Genomic DNA, 15,875 nt, shown 5'->3' on the forward strand with positions numbered 1-15,875 from the left:
ATGATCAAGGCTGTGATGAAACATCGCCATCATGTGGTCAACAACAAATCCACAGCTTCAAACTCTGAAGATCGTGAGACATAAATATGCCATTTCATATTTGATGGCCTTGTTTCTGTATAGTTTCAGGAAAACATATTCCATTGTTTTACAAAACTGAACATCATGGAATGATTAGTTTTTGAAAACACTGTTCTGATATTTCAGCGGCATTTAGGAAGAGATCCAGTGTCCCTGGTGTTATGATCACACAGTACATTGAAGAACTGCCACCTGGATCTACTACTCCTGATTTCATCTGGAAACCCATAGCCTTAACTATACAGGAAGGTAATAGTTTTCTTCATTTTTAGGAGCATCTGGATATCTTATATATTATATATTATTTTGATAACATCTTCATTATCTATCTATCTATCTATCTATCTATCCTTGATCATAATATATAACATCACAACTACCTATTCTGTTTAATTTGCAGGCAAACTGGCCTTTTTCAAAGCTGTTGTGAGTGGATATCCTGTACTGGAAGTTTCATGGGCACGTAACAAGGGAGATATCTCTAATCCAACAAAATATGTTTCATGATATGATGAGAAGAATGAAGAATATATTCTGAAGGTGAATTAAATTTTCAGCTGTGTGAAGTACCATGTTATCAGCTGTTTCATTTTTATTCTACATGTTTAAATAGTACCTTTACTACCAATATATATTGGTAGTAAATATATGTTAAGAAGACAATTTATTTTATATAAAATAATACATACATTATTTTTTATATTATTTTATATAATTAATTTACAATCCACCTGTGTTTTGATATTCTTTAACAACATTTGGTATGGCTTTTTATTTCCATTCTACAGATACCAAATGTAGATTCAGATCAAGCAGACATATACAAATGTTTTGCTATAAATCCATTTGGAAAGGCTGTTTGTACTGCTGCACTGAATGTCATTGAGGGTAGGAAATTCATAAAGTTCATCTGATTATATTGATCTGTTAGTTTTCTATTACTGATTCAAATAAAAATGCTATATCATATAGGCCTAAATCAATCTGTTTCTCTTCTTTTCAGTTGGATTCAAGAAAAGAGTGCCAGGTATTTATGTAACTCAGAGCTATTGACACTTAAAATTAAATAAACAGTATAAAAATATTGGAACATCTTTTGCTTGTTACAGAGAGTTCAGAATGTCAAAATATCTTAAAAAATATCTAATTTTTCAGCCCCCAAAAGTGACCCTGATGAGTTCAGAAAAATGCTGAAGAAAACGTAACGTATCATTGCATCATATATTTACTTTCACCACATATTTACCTTTTATACATTATTATTTATTGTACAGAGACATAGAAAATCATAATGATAGGCCATTTCTAAGTAACTAAAACAACCAGTCTGATCTGTAATCATACTAAATACATTTAGGGTTGTGAAAGAAAAGAAATACAATGTAAAGAAGGAGAAATCAATCCGAGGTTCTGGGAGGTGTTACTGAGTGCAGCCAGGAAAGATTATGAAGGCATTTGTCACTGACTTCAGGTGGATGCTGAGAACAGAAGAAGAAGGAAAGAGAGGCAGAGCAGTCCAAGGTCTTGTTTGCTTTGAGTATTAGTCATTTGCGCACCACTGTTTTTTATACATAGAGTATGAAAAATCTCCACTCTTTATTTTTCTGTCTTCAAGTATGTAGAGAAAATCCACAGCATGAAACAGATTGAGGTAAAAACGGATGGCAAAGCGGAATTTGAACTCAACATGAAGTTAAAGGATCCTAACAGCAAAATCCTCCTCTTCAAAGTAAGTGCCCTCACTTAAACAGCCTCAGTGTCATCAACAATACTTTGAGACTAATGCACTTCAATTTACTATTACCAGGATGGGGAAATGCTTGACTATGGAGATGGAACTGATGAGTCCACAGAGCATAATATGCAGAAATTTGGTGAAACATACTTGTTCAGCATTAGGGATGTTGGCCCAGAAGATGCTGGGTTATATCAAGTGGATGTAGAGGAAGTAAACATGTTCTCAACTTCCCTAGTGCGTAAGTAGTTATAATACCAATGTTTTTTTGTTTGTTATTTTGATTAAGAGGTTAATATTATGCTAATATTAGAAGTATGTTATTATTATATTAAATGTTACAGTGCTGCTATTAGGCAACATGCAATATTTTAAGGTTAAAGAAGAGGTTGGTGAAGCCGTGCAGTGAAAATGTCCTTTTTTCATTTCAGTTTTACTTGTTATCCAAATGTTCAAGAAGTGTTTTGTGCCTCCAGTGCCTGACGTGGAGTTTAATAGCACACTGAAAGACACTAAAGTGACTGAGGGGCAGGATGCAGTGTTTGAATGTGCCTTATCAGACCCTGTACCCCAAATCACCTGGTGTGCCAATGACATCTCTGTTGAGCACGGGGAAAAATATGACATCACTGTGTCAGAAGACAAGCAAGTCCACAAACTAGAAGTGAAGAACTGTAAAAAAGAGGACAAGGGAGTCTATACGGCTATTGCTGGGCTCAGGTCAAGCCAGGGGACTCTGGTTGTGGAAGGTAAATTCATTTATTTTCCCTCTTAGGTTGTGTTTAATTGTGTTTACATGCACTTTAAATGCATATACACTACTGGTCAAAAGTTTGGAATGATTACGATTTTTTAATGTTTTTGTAAGAAATCTCTTATATGCTCACCAAGGCTGCATGTAGTCAATCAAAAATACATTAGAAACAGTAATGTGAAATATTAATCCAATTTAAAATAACTTTTTTTCTATTTTGATATATTTTAAATAGTTAATTATATGAATGGTTGCATATCACGGTTACCATGAAAATGTTAAGCAGCAAAAGGGCTTTTAAACATTGATAATAAGAAGAAATGTTTCTTGCATATTGCAAATCAGCATATTAGAATGATCATGTGACACTGAAGACTGGAGTAATGGCTGCTTAAAATTCAGCTCTGCTATCAAAGGAAGGAATTGGATTTTAAAATGTATTAAAATAGAAAGCAGTTCTTTTAAATTGTAATAATAGTTCACAATATTACTGTTTGTATTGTATTTTCATCAAATAAATGCAGCCTTAATGAACAGAAGAGAGACTTGTTTTGAAAACATCTTAATTCAAAACAAGTTAATTTCACAGAATACACTAATTTACCACACTGTTCAAAATGGAGCCAAACAACATCAAACAGACTTACAAGATGGAAATCTTAAATCAAACACCTGATGAACAGATGTTTTCTGTTCATGTCCATTTTGTTGACAACTTTACAATTCTGAATTTTGCCTGTAGTATGTACTGTAACTGATACTGTTTTCAGATGATCCCAGTGCCCGCGGGAAAGGTGTTGGTGCAGGTGAACTAGCCAGACGTTTAGCGGAAGAGAAAGCCAGACTGCAGAGGGAAAAGGACAAGGTGGCCAGGAAGGCCCAGGCTGAAAAAGATGAAGCGACCAGGAGGGCACAGTCTGAAATAGATGAAGCAGCCAGAATGTCACAGGCTGAAAGAGATGAGGTGGCAAGAAGGGCTCAGGCTGAACAAGATGAGGCAGCCAGAAAAGCTCAGGAAGAACAAGATGAGGTGGCCAGGAGGGCCCAAGCTGAAAGAGATGAGGCGGCCCGTAGAGCCCAAGCTGAAAGAGATGAGGCGGCCCGTAGAGCCCAAGCTAAAAAGAGATAAGGTAGCCTGTAGAGCCCAAGCTGAAAGAGCTGAGGCAGCCAGGAAGGCCAAGGCCGAGAGAGAGAAGCTGCTGAAAGGATGGCAGCTATGGCAGCAGGAAAAGGAGATGAACAAAATGGCAGTGGAGGATCCAGCCTGGGAGATGGGAGTGAAGGTGATGGAACAGGGAAGAACGGAAAAGAAGGAGACGGTACCTTGGGAGATGGATTAGGGGATGGGAGTGGAAAACATGGAAAAGGAGATGGATTTAGACGGATCAGGTGGAGACGGGTGAGCTGATAAGCATAAGAAGCATGCAAGAGTCGGTGAGCTGATTCCTAACAACAGCTCATGTCTGAAACTCCACATTAATATAAAGTCAATTGTTTCTCAGTGCTGGGATGATGTCTGACATATTTCCTGTGCACTTTTATCCAGACCATGGAGTCCACTTCCTGAACGGGTTGTCAGATACTGCAGCCAATGTTGGAGAATCAGCAGAGTTGTTCTGCAAACTTAGCAGTGAAGATAGCACTGGATTATGGTACAAAGATGGAAAAAAGGTGTACAGTAATTTATTATATTTATCGAAATTTGTTAACCAAATGTAGTATATATAATGTTATCTATTGTAATATATTTTAAAATGAAATGTATTCCTGTGATGGCAAAGCTGAATTTTCAACTGAAGACTGGAGTAATGGCTGCTGAAAATTCAGCTTTGCCATCACTGGAATTAATCACATTTTACAAATCATATTCAATAGGTTTTAAATTGTAATAATATCTCACAATATCACTGTTTTTACTGTTTATGTGTTCAAATAAATGCAACCTTAGTGAGCATTTCAAAACATAAAAAAATATCCTAGTTAATCTTAACTTTTGGCCGGTAGTGGATATATCATGCATTACAAAAATTAAATGCATTTTTTTCTTTTACATCAGTTGGAGTCAAAGGATGGAATTACAATTGTCAAAGATGGGGCTCACCACAAACTAATCATCCATGACTGCCAAGAAAGAGATGCTGGAAAATATAAGTTTGAGGCTGAAGGACGTAAATCAGAGGCTGCACTAAATATTAAGGGTAGGTGTGTTTTCTGCTTTTCTCTTTGCATGTCAACATAAAATTGGTAGTAAAATGCATTTAATTTTGTAAGATTTAATTTTTAACATTATTTGCCGGTGTAAGCATAGGGCAAAGGTATCAGGAAAAGGTATCAGGTGATTATAATAAACTTTCACAGATATTCTCTTTTGATGCTTCACTTCAAAATATGATGCTTTCTGTAAAATGTAATGTATTAACATCAGACCCATAAAAGAGACATGCTGTGTGGTAGTTTATTCTTGCCTGTGAATAAACAACACCTCTACTGTACCACCCAGCCCTGGTTTATAGTAAAGCAATTAATTTTCTTTCCTCTCATTTCTTCAGATCCACCCAAAATTGATGCAGATGCCTTGAGTAAATTCTCAGAGCCTGTTATTGTCAAGGCAGGAGAAAATGCTTCCTTCAAACTACCATTTTCAGGCAAAGAACCCATTAAGATTCAGTGGTTTAAAGAGGACGAAGAGTTGCTGGAGGGTCACGGTGTCAGGATGTCACAGTGTCAAGCTCATAGCCGTCTACTTCTTACTAAGTGTCAGTGCAAAGACACTGGAGAGATAAAAATCAAAATCAAGAATGAATTTGCCACTGTAGAGGCAACTTCAGAACTTACAGTAGTTGGTATGTATTGCAAACTAAATAATTTGTCTTAATGTCTAAACTGCAAAAAATTATCTGTGAAAGCATATTTTAGAAGAATATTAAATCTACATATATCTATGCAACAGTCAAAGACATCTGTCTGTGTTTTATTTATAGCTGTAGCACACATCTCTTACAATGCTATAGCTGTTTGCATGCTAATTAAAGAACCATCACTAAAAATATCAAAACTACAAAAAATCTGAGATTAACTGACGTTAACTGTTTGGTTGTTGGATGACTAATCAATGGTTCTACCATTGTGACCCATCAGTACTCTATATATATATTTTTGTTTTTCCAGACAGGCCAACTCCACCAAAAAGTTCTGTGAAGGCATATTTTAGAAGAATATTAAACCTATATACATCTTCATGCAGCAGTCAAAGACATAAGTCTGTAATTGATGTATAGCTGTAGCATACAGCTCTTACAATGCTAGCTGTTTGCATGCTAATTAAAGAACCATCACTAAAAATATCAAAACTACAAAAGAACAAAAAACTTTCATTAACTGACCTCAACTGTTTGGTTGTTAGACAACGAATCAACTGTTCTACCATTGTGATATATCAGTACTCTATACTTTTTTGTTCTTCCAGACAGGCCAACTCCACTACAAGGACCTATAGAAATCGTAGAAAGCTCCTTGTGTGCCATTGAGTTTAAATGGAGACCCCCAAAGGATGATGGTGGTTGTCCAGTGACTAATTACAACCTGGAGCGACAGCAGCTGGGACGGAACACCTGGACTAAAATTGGAGACATTCCTGGACAGCCTACCTAGAGACACAAACATAGATTGTGGTCGAAAGTACTAATACAGAATCCGGGCAAAAAACTCGGAGGGCTTCAGTGACGTTGCGACAACTAATGATATTGCTGCCGGCACTTTGGGTGAGATTCCTTATTTCTTTCTATATTTTGATGTAGTAGTTATCAGTTAGTGGGTGCTTATCAGTTATCAATTAGTCTTTAGAAAAAGGAAATGTTAATAGAATGTGTTCTTTTTGTTCTCAGCATTCCCTGGCTCTCCTGCTCCTCCTAAAATAGTCAGTGCCTTTAAAGACTCCATTAACTTGGCCTGGTTTCCTCCCTCCAGCACTGGAGGGGGCAGTATCATTGGATACAATGTAGAAAAAATGCAAAAAGGGCAGCAATTTTTGGAGCCAAGCAAACCCAAAAGATGAACCAATCAGAGGTCTTGAAAATTAATTTACACATAAATTAATTTAAGAAATATTTAAAGTAGCATAGTCTTCTCTCATTTAAAAATACAACACACTTTTAATTTTTTCTTTTCAAAGTTTAGACAAAAAATGTGCAGTAAAAGATGTAATCGAAGGTGTGGAGTATGAGTTCAGAGTGAGTGCTATTAACACATGCGGGCCTGTGGAACCAAGTGGGTCGTCTGCATGTGCAATTGCAAGGGACCCCAAAAGTAAGACATGTTCAACAAATTCATACTTGATACCTCCCTGTACTGAAATGATGACTTGTCAGACAGAGTACAAAAATATCCTTCATTTTTAAGTAAAATATTAAGTAAATATTTATGATGTTGTTTCCCCCAGAGCCTCCTGGTAAGGCCAAAGACCTCAAAATAACAGGATCAAGCTACATCAGTCTATCTCTTTCCTGGACTAAACCTACAGAAGTCAAAGGTGAGGAAGATGAAGCAAAAGTCTATTTTGTGGAAATCAGACCCACAGACCAACTTGAGTGGAGCCGTTGCAATACAAACGCAGTGATTCAGACTTCCTTCACTGCTGTGGGATTGAAGTCAATGGCCATGTATTGGATTAGAGTTATAGCCGTAAATGAAGGAGGAGAGGTGCTTCCACAGAGCTTTGACAATTACATCATCGCCATGCCTCCTCCAGGTAAAGATTCATGTTTTTTTAAATATCTTTGACTTTTAGCTTTAAGTTTCACACAAAGATATGTTAATCTGCCTTTTTTTTATTAGTAAAGCCAAAGTTCACTGTCAAAAAAATGAAAAGTTTCATGGTTGTTAAAGCTGGAAACACGGTTTGTGTCAGCGTCAGCTTTGAGGTAGAGTATCAAAATATTTGAATGGTTTACAATAATCTTATTTTGCCGAAAGCATATTTAAACGTGACAAAATATTACTTTTTGGAAATATCAGGTCTAAGTATTTGTTTTATTTTATCCACAGGCCTCTCCTTTACCAGACATAACATGGCTAAAGGATGGTGCTCCAGTAGCCAAAAATGTGATGATTACTAATTTTGAAAAAGGTTCTCAGCTATTTATTTACACATCAGAGTTGTCTTATATTGGCATTTATACAGTCAATGTGAAGAATATGGTGGGCCAGGACACCTTCACTATTGAAATAAGAGTCACTGGTAACTAAACTCCTTACATTTATTACCTAAAACTTAACTAATATTAAGGACATGTTATTCATATTTTAGTAATATTCCTTAATAGTATTTAATAATATTTTAAATCATAGTGATACATAAAATGACTGTACAAAAATAAAACGACATTTAATTTTTATCTGAATATCAAACCCCATGGTATGGTTCTAACTCTAAAGAATGACTTCAGATAATATGCTATATGGGTACCTGTTTATTTTTCATCTCCAGATGATCCCAAGCCTCCAGGTCCAGTAGAACTAGAACAAAATGTCCAAGGCACTGTGACTCTGTCGTGGACTCCTTCTCCCGATGAGAAACGAGACAACCATCTGCATTACATGGTGATGAAGCGGGACTCTGTCAAATAAACAAGGCATACAGTGGTTGACCACTTGTTCAACAACAAATTCACAGTCATTAACATCTTGCCTGGAAGAGACTACAATTTCAGAGTGTTTGCCAATAATGCTATAAGCCTCTCAGAGCCCTCAGTGTCTCCAGTTTGGGGAACCACCAAAAAAAGAGGTTTGTGGATGACTTTGTTGACAGTTTTTTGTTTAGTTAATATAAAATATATTTTAAAAAATCGTATTGTATTTATATTTTTCAAATGTTTAATGTGTAATATAAAATGAATAAAAAATATTAAAAAGAGCAGATGACATGAAATGCTCTAGCTCTATTTTTAAACAGAATTTTACTAATTGTTTTATTCTTACTACAGATTTTAAATGGATAGTTCTCCCAAAAAATGAAAATTCTGTCATCATTTATTCACCCTCAGGTTGTTCCAAACCTGTAGGTTCTTTCTTCTGTTGAGCTCAAAAGAAGATATGTTGGTAATGTTGGTAACCAACAGTTGATGGTAGCCACTGACTTTCTTAGTATGGAAAAAATACTATGGAAGTCAGTGGCTACCATCAACTGTTTGGTTACCAACATTCTTCGAAATATCTTCTTTTGTGTTCAGCAGAGGGAAGAAACTCATACAGGTTTGGAACAATTGGAGGGTGGATTGATGGTGGATTTTTCAGTTTTGGTTGAACTATTTCTTTTAGACTGGATTGCCTCAGGGACATTTAAATGTCATATATTCATATAAATTTCTATCTAAAACCTTGTTAGTGATTAACAAATAATCCATAGTCTCATTATGCATCAACTACCCAAATAAATAAGGCTGAAAACAAATTCCGTTTGGACAATCATTGGTCTCGGCTGCATGACAACCAGCGGTGCAATGGTCTAGGCTACTTACCATTTAACAGACACCTTTTCCCAAAGCAATTTACAGAACACTAATTGCAGTGAGTCCCTTGGAGAAGCCAGAGATAAGTGTCTTGCTCAAGGGCGCAGTGATGATAGAAGATCTATGAAACTCTATTTATGGGTCACCCTTATCCAGGTTTATACTTCTGGGATTTGTGCTGCTGTCTCTGACACATCGCTACTAAACTATATCCGCCTTGTTCTGAACATGTTGTACCTATAAGGTTGACAGATGCAGTATGAGGTGGCCTATTACAGTAGCTCTGGATAATTGCTTTGCCAGTGATGGTCTGCACTTCATGTGCTTCATAAATTGCTCACAGCCCTCCAGCTTCTATTGTACCTTCACTTGGACAATGTAACCCAGATGCACAAACAGATAATTGTGTAACATATGCAGTGATGCATAATGTGAGGTGGCCAAAAATGGACATTACTACACTGAAATAATCACTTTTCACAAATTTTTTATCTCTTCCAAAAAAATTCACATATAGCATGCCTGTATCAAAGACCCTCGACTTCCAGGCAGCCCCCAAATTTATTGTCCCTCTGAAACTTCACGCTGCTCCACCAGGTTATGAGTGCTACATGAGCTGTGCTGTGACGGGCAACCCAATCCCTCATATTACCTGGTACCATAATAATGTCAGCCTCAACACAAACCCCAACTACTACATCACAAATCATCCTGAGGGTTGGAACCCAAAGACATGGGAGAATACAAGGTTGTAGCCGAAAGCCCCTAATGATGAGTGCTCCACCAAACTTATAGTCAAATGTATGTCTTCTATTTTAATATTAATTAACCTATTTTGGTTAATAAGATATGAGGTTTATGATTCATATGATTTCAACTTTTAGGCAACAACTACTATATTTTTGTTTTCTTGTCTTACAGAGGAAAGAAAGGATGACTTCAAACAACACCGTTTGTGATCATATTTCTTGAAAGTGACAAATGTAATAATTGATGTGATCTTAAATAAAAAATAAAAAATAAAATAAAAGGATATCTCGACATATATGTATTGAATGTCTATCTATCTATCTATCTATCTATCTATCTATCAGCTAAGCAGAATCATGTTTCATTCCTTTAGAAGCATCAGGTTACTTTGAGATATCTCAAAACTAGAAGCCGTCTGTGACGATCTAGAGTGCATAAAGTCATAGCAGTCTGGATGTCAGACAAAGAAGATCCAGCCATTAATTATGTTTACATTCAATAAAACTGTATTGATACCCAGGTGCAAAGTTTGATAACATCCTTCATTGTGAAATGAAAAAGCTTGGACCCACCAAGACTCCTGGAGCCAAATACCTAATGCAATGCAATCTCATCCTTGAACAGCCTAACCAAAGTCTTCATATGTCTGCTGAAAATCTAAAGAGAAACTTTATCATCAACCAGTTTGAAAGTTTTAGAGAGTCTGTAAAACAGAGTAAGAGAAATAAAATTAAATAACCAGCACAATGTTCTTAAAGGAGTAGTTCACTTCCAGAATGACAATTCCGTCATCATTTACTCACCCTCCATGTGAGTTTCTTTCTTCTGTTGAACACAAAATAAGATATTTTGAAAAATTTTGGTATCCGAACAGTTGATGGGCACCATTGACTTCAATAGTTTTTTTTTTTTGTTTTTTTTTTTACTACTATGGAAGTCAATGGTGCACATCAACTGTTTGGATAACATTTTTCAAAATACCTTCTTTTGTGTTCAACAGAATAAAGAAATTCATACAGGTTTGGAACAAGTGGAGGGTGAGTAAATGATGACTCAGGAACTAAGGGAGTTAACTATTTAATCAAATTATTTTATTGCAATATAGAGGCCTACTGACTAGATCCATGGATCAGTATCATTATAGACAAATAGAAAAAAAATCCGATTTTTGTATCCTCTTCAGATTTTTTGATGCAGTATCCTAAATAAAGCTTTTTGAAAATTATGTAATTCTCTCAAACATTAGGTAAATTTGTACGTGCCGCTAGGCGCCATGAAAGTGAGACCGCCTCCAGTGCGCAACGCCCCCTACTCACGTTCCTCGTGCTTGAAAGTTCACTTTTGATTGTTCCCCGTCGTTGTGGGCCAATACGGCGTTGCGGTCTGGTAGAACGGTACCCAAATCACTGAGTAAATCAAGAGAAAGGGTGAGTGTTGCAGTCTACAGTGCAGATCCTCCGCGAAGCCAAGATGACCAGGCGCAAAGGAAAAAGTATCAATAAGCAGGACGACAGTTTGCTACTCTTGGAGACGCCATCTGTAACACCACCGAGAGGATTTAAAGAATATGCAGTCCCTACCATTGTTTTCTTTATTTTCGCTGTCGGGGGATCAACGGCGGTCTGGTTCTGCAGCCAGCAGCAGCAAACCATCGACAGTCTGACAGAGACGGTCAATGCAATGCAACTTAGGATAACCAAGTTCCAACAACAGTTAGGGGTGGGTAATGCACAGGTATTTGATTTTGAGATACCCTAAATTTAGTTATAAATTCGTAAGAAATGCATTTTTCTTATTACAAGGTAACTTTGAAATAAAATAATCCAGTTCATGACTTTTACGCACAGGAACACAATTTGTGCACTCTGGAACATTTTGTACTAAGCACATAGTACTTGCACAAGTTGATATATTATGGTGTACATTTTGAATTATTTGTATTTTAATTGTAAAAATACATAATACTAACAGCTCTGAAAGTATGCCTCATGTGCGAAATGAATTTTTCTTATTACAAGGTAACTTTGAAATAAAATAATCCAGTTCATGACTTTTATGCACAGGAACACAATTTGTGCGCTCTGGAACATTTTGTACTAAGCACATAGTACTTGCACAAGTTGATATATTATGGTGTACATTTTGAATTATTTGTATTTTAATTGTAAAAATACATAATACTAACAGCTCTGAAAGTATGCCTCATGTGCCCTTTGAATATTCCATTCGCTGAATTGTGTCATGTGTCTCCCAGGCCATTAATAGTGTGTTCGGAGGAGGATCGTGTTTCCTTTTGCCATGCTGGTTTGTTTAAAGGACATTATGCAAATGGTATCCTAACCAACATGTAAAAGTAAAGATATAAATAAACACGTAAATTGCTCTTTCAGTTGAAAGGCAGTCAGCTCTGCATTAGTGATCAGAAATGTAATGTATAAGTAAGCCATTCATTTAAAAATGTCAAAAAAAAAATATTTCACTGATGGTCATTCTAGAACTGCAGTACCAAATGTTGTAATTCACTTTAATAATAGTCTTGTCAACTCTACGTCCAATAAAAAAGTACACCATCATGGCATTTACTTTATAACTTTAGATTAAAGTGATCATTTACAAATATATATATATATATATATATATATGTAGCATAAATAATGTTGTTGTAAAATATTTAATGTTTAGCATAAGTAGTACTCACATTCATAAAATGTTATTAAGGTCATTTGAATTAAAAGAAATATCGTTACTTTTAAATGTCCAGCAACTTAAATTCAATAGGCCCTTTGTGGAAAACACTCTAGGAAATCGTTCCAGGTCATTTGCAGTTAGAGGGTAATCGTAACCACATGGTGTCATTGGGTAAACGTGCTTCAAAACCATGATGTTTTAAAATTTCAATGGTGTTGGTCTGTTCAAATTTACAGTATTATGATTATATTCAAATTATGATACAATTAAGATTATACATTTGAATTACACATTTCTTTGGTAGCTACCTAATGCAAAGATCAGTGCCAGCATTGTTTTTATAGTACTTTCCTCTGAATCAAGTGAATCATAAAACTCATCGCTAGTGTAACTAGCTGCCAACACCACTGACAACAGAGCATGTCATGAACAAACTTATAAAATCTATTTAATTTTTAAATCCTAAATTATTCACAGTGGCCTTGTGTGAAATGAATTAATTACTACAACACTGTAGACAATTTTCAGAGGCAAACTGCAATTGTAGATGGATATAACACTGGTTAGGCTCAATGCATGGCTAATTTGGTAAAATGTTGCATATTGATCAGATTAATAATAGAACTTCATATGTTGAAATAAAATATGTTGTTTATATATTTAGATTGCCAATGTGGGTGTTTTTGAAGAGCGTCTACAAGCACTGGAAGAGGCTTACACACAGGCCCAAAAAAAGGCAGATGTTGCACTAGCCACCTCAGAAAAAATCAAATCTACTGATCTTCAAAGCCAATTCTGGTCTCTTCAGTCTGAGATGAATGCCAAACTTTCTGAACTCCAGCAGGAGTCTGTTTCCACTGCAATGTTAAATGCAATGGTCAAGAATAAGACTGAAGAAATTGAAACTCTGAAGCAGAAGCTTAATTCTATCCTTACTGCAAACTCTGAGGTAGCTGTTACCATTTCTGGACTCACAGACACTGTATTGGTCACTAAAACACATCTCAGTGAGCAGATGTCCACTATAGAAGGTCTCACATCTGAGTTGGAGGAACAAAGAATGGAACTTTCAAGCCTGAAGGAATCCTTTATCAGCAACAAGAGGGCTCTTAAAAGAAACAGACAGGAAGTGATGGACATCAAGTGAGTAACCTAAAGGGCTTTGTGGGATTTTCTGTAGCATTTCGGGTCTTTAGCAATTTGTTGTTGTTACTGATACCGATTATTCCTAATTCATCTTAATTTGGTGTCTTCCAGGGACCTACTGGAGATAGAACAGGCAAGAAGATCCCAAGTTCTTGAGGTTCAACTTATGGCTGTCCGTAGGAGTCTGGAGGACCATCAAAAGAGTACTCATTGCCTTCACTCTCACCTCGCTGCCCAACCTGAGATCGTTCAGAGTCAGGTATAGTTTCATTTTTTCCATATATGATCATTTTGGCATGTCGCATTCTAATGTTTTTTGTGTTTCAGATGTTATCTGAAAGCCAGCTATCCAGTTCAGAGGAAAATAGTCCAGTAGAGGAGCAGCAAGTGGAGCAAGCAGAAACTCAGGAGGAAGTTCCAATCAAGCATGAAGGAGTTGAAGCAAAGGATCAAGCCATTACCAAGGAGGAAACAGTAGAGGAGTTTCATGTTGAAGAAGGGGAACGAGTGGTGCCTGAGGAGGACAAGCCAGCTGAAGAGGTTCAGGTTCATGGGGAAGAACCTGTTGAAAAACAAGCCGATGAGAATAAAATTCCTGAGGAATCTGAAGTCAAAGAAGATGTTTCTGAAGAACAAGCAGTAACTGAGGAGGATGAACAAGCTGATGAGGTTCCATTCCACCAGGATATTGTTGAGGAGGAAGCAGTTACTCAACAGGATGAAATGCCTGAGGAGATGCAGGTATCTGACAAGGAAGTACCAGCTGAGGAGGCTCAGGTCCTCGGGGAAGAAGAATCTATTGAGGAGCAAGCAGTAACTGAAGGGGATGCTATATCTGAGGAGGTTCAGGTCAACGTTGGAGACATTATTGAAGAGCAAGCAATAACTGAGGGGGATGAAATAACTGAGGAGATTCCAGATCAAGAAGAAGAAGCTGTTCTTGCCAAAGAAGACCCAACTTTCATGGAAGAAACAGGAACTGACACAAGGGTGGCCGAGGCTGTTGAGAACTTCTCTGAAGATCAGGTGGTTGAAGATATCAGTCAGGGGCAGACGTTGCAGGAGCCACTAGAAGAAACTGAGAAGCAGAAAGACTTGGAAGAAATTGAAAAACATGTGTATGACTCTGAAGAAGAAGAAGAAGAACCTGCTGAGGAGATTGTGGAAGAGCTATATGAAAAAGACATTTCTGCCAATGAAAGTTAAGTTCCTGAGAACGGTTGAATGGTTCAAAATAAAAGACTTTTTCTGAGGACTTGAAATGATCCCGTTTCCCCAATGAATTATGTGATACATGGTATTTCACATTTGTTGAAATGTTCCTCAGTCATACTTTGTATACTCAAAAGTGAACTTTGAACCTACCAGTGAGTTTTTCAAATCCAATGATGAATTTGTTTTTCTAGTGATATCTCTTAAGATCTTCAATTGCTCTGTTTACACTGAAATGTAGAGAGTGTTGATATTGTTTTACTAGGTTACACATTTAAAGAATTTCAGAGTTTTTCATACAGCAGTTTGCCAGCTAACTAACCTCAGGAGTGTCTCTTGAATAAAACAGCTTTTTATGTTTTTTACTATTTCCTGTCTCATCATCTCTCTCCTGGTGTTTAGTTGTCTGTTGAAATTAGACACGTGCTGTGTGTGTGTATATTTGCAGCTCTTAGGTCAGGGGTTCAGGAATGTGTCACTGGTCCTGGACACTGGGGACATGTGTGTCCCATTTGTAACTATAGTGCTTATTTGAGCTCATCAAATGCCTGAAAGACGAGAAGCGTAGCTTGTGCCCTTCTCAACCAAACCACAATTTATAGTGTTGTTCTAAGGCAAGAGATGCTGCTAATTAAATTAGATTATGTAAAGTTTTTCTCTTTGCGCTGTTAACAGGAATGGAAGTGATAAATGAGAATAAACTACGAATGAAGAATAATACGAAAGGGCAGAATTTGAATGCAGGTTTCCTCAGGTTAGAAACTTGCTTGACAAAACTTGTTGTGGATGTTTTACTTTTAAAATGTGCTTAGTTGTAATCCTGATTATCCTCGATGAATTAAATTTTTAATGCATTATTATTTTTTAATTATTATTATGAAATATGACCCGGACATATTTTTAACAGGCTTCGTGACATTTTTCACTGTCGAGACTTTTATTATGAAAGCTAATGGACGCTTTGTGGTCCGCTTCAAAATTCATGGTCACAAGATTAATTCAG

The 15,875-nt window shown here is 36.6% G+C and overlaps 1 protein-coding gene and 1 pseudogene across 2 annotated transcripts; both read left to right on the forward strand.

Annotated features, from left to right (window-relative positions):
• Positions 1 to 10,013, forward strand: LOC107708067 (immunoglobulin-like and fibronectin type III domain-containing protein 1; annotated as a pseudogene).
• A 1,094-nt stretch (positions 10,014 to 11,107) lies between these two features.
• Positions 11,108 to 15,137, forward strand: LOC107708103 (titin-like). Of its 2 annotated transcripts, none has more exons than XM_016512247.1 (4): positions 11,108 to 11,560; positions 13,179 to 13,657; positions 13,772 to 13,919; positions 13,988 to 15,137. In XM_016512247.1, the coding sequence occupies exons 1-4, from the start codon at positions 11,297 to 11,299 to the stop codon at positions 14,864 to 14,866; spliced, it is 1,770 nt and encodes a 589-aa protein (XP_016367733.1). In that variant the 5' UTR covers positions 11,108 to 11,296; the 3' UTR covers positions 14,867 to 15,137. The 2 variants fall into 2 exon arrangements, with proteins under 2 accessions (XP_016367733.1, XP_016367734.1); XM_016512248.1 differs by having other exon boundaries at positions 11,108 to 11,545.
• The last annotated feature ends 738 nt before the right edge of the window (positions 15,138 to 15,875 follow it).

The sequence above is a fragment of the Sinocyclocheilus rhinocerous genome, unplaced genomic scaffold, assembly GCF_001515625.1.
Source record: "Sinocyclocheilus rhinocerous isolate Xijiao unplaced genomic scaffold, SAMN03320098_v1.1 scaffold113, whole genome shotgun sequence".
NCBI lineage: Eukaryota > Metazoa > Chordata > Actinopteri > Cypriniformes > Cyprinidae > Sinocyclocheilus > Sinocyclocheilus rhinocerous.

What these genes read in the sequence shown, in the direction of transcription:
- LOC107708103 (XM_016512247.1), top strand. Translation starts at nt 11,297, where the DNA reads ATGACCAGGCGCAAAGGAAAAAGTATCAATAAGCAGGACGACAGTTTG. An exon ending in TAGGGGTGGGTAATGCACAG is followed by an intron (nt 11,561 to 13,178) that starts GTATTTGATTTT and finishes TTATATATTTAG; the next exon opens with ATTGCCAATGTGGGTGTTTT. An exon ending in CTGAGATCGTTCAGAGTCAG is followed by an intron (nt 13,920 to 13,987) that starts GTATAGTTTCAT and finishes TTTGTGTTTCAG; the next exon opens with ATGTTATCTGAAAGCCAGCT.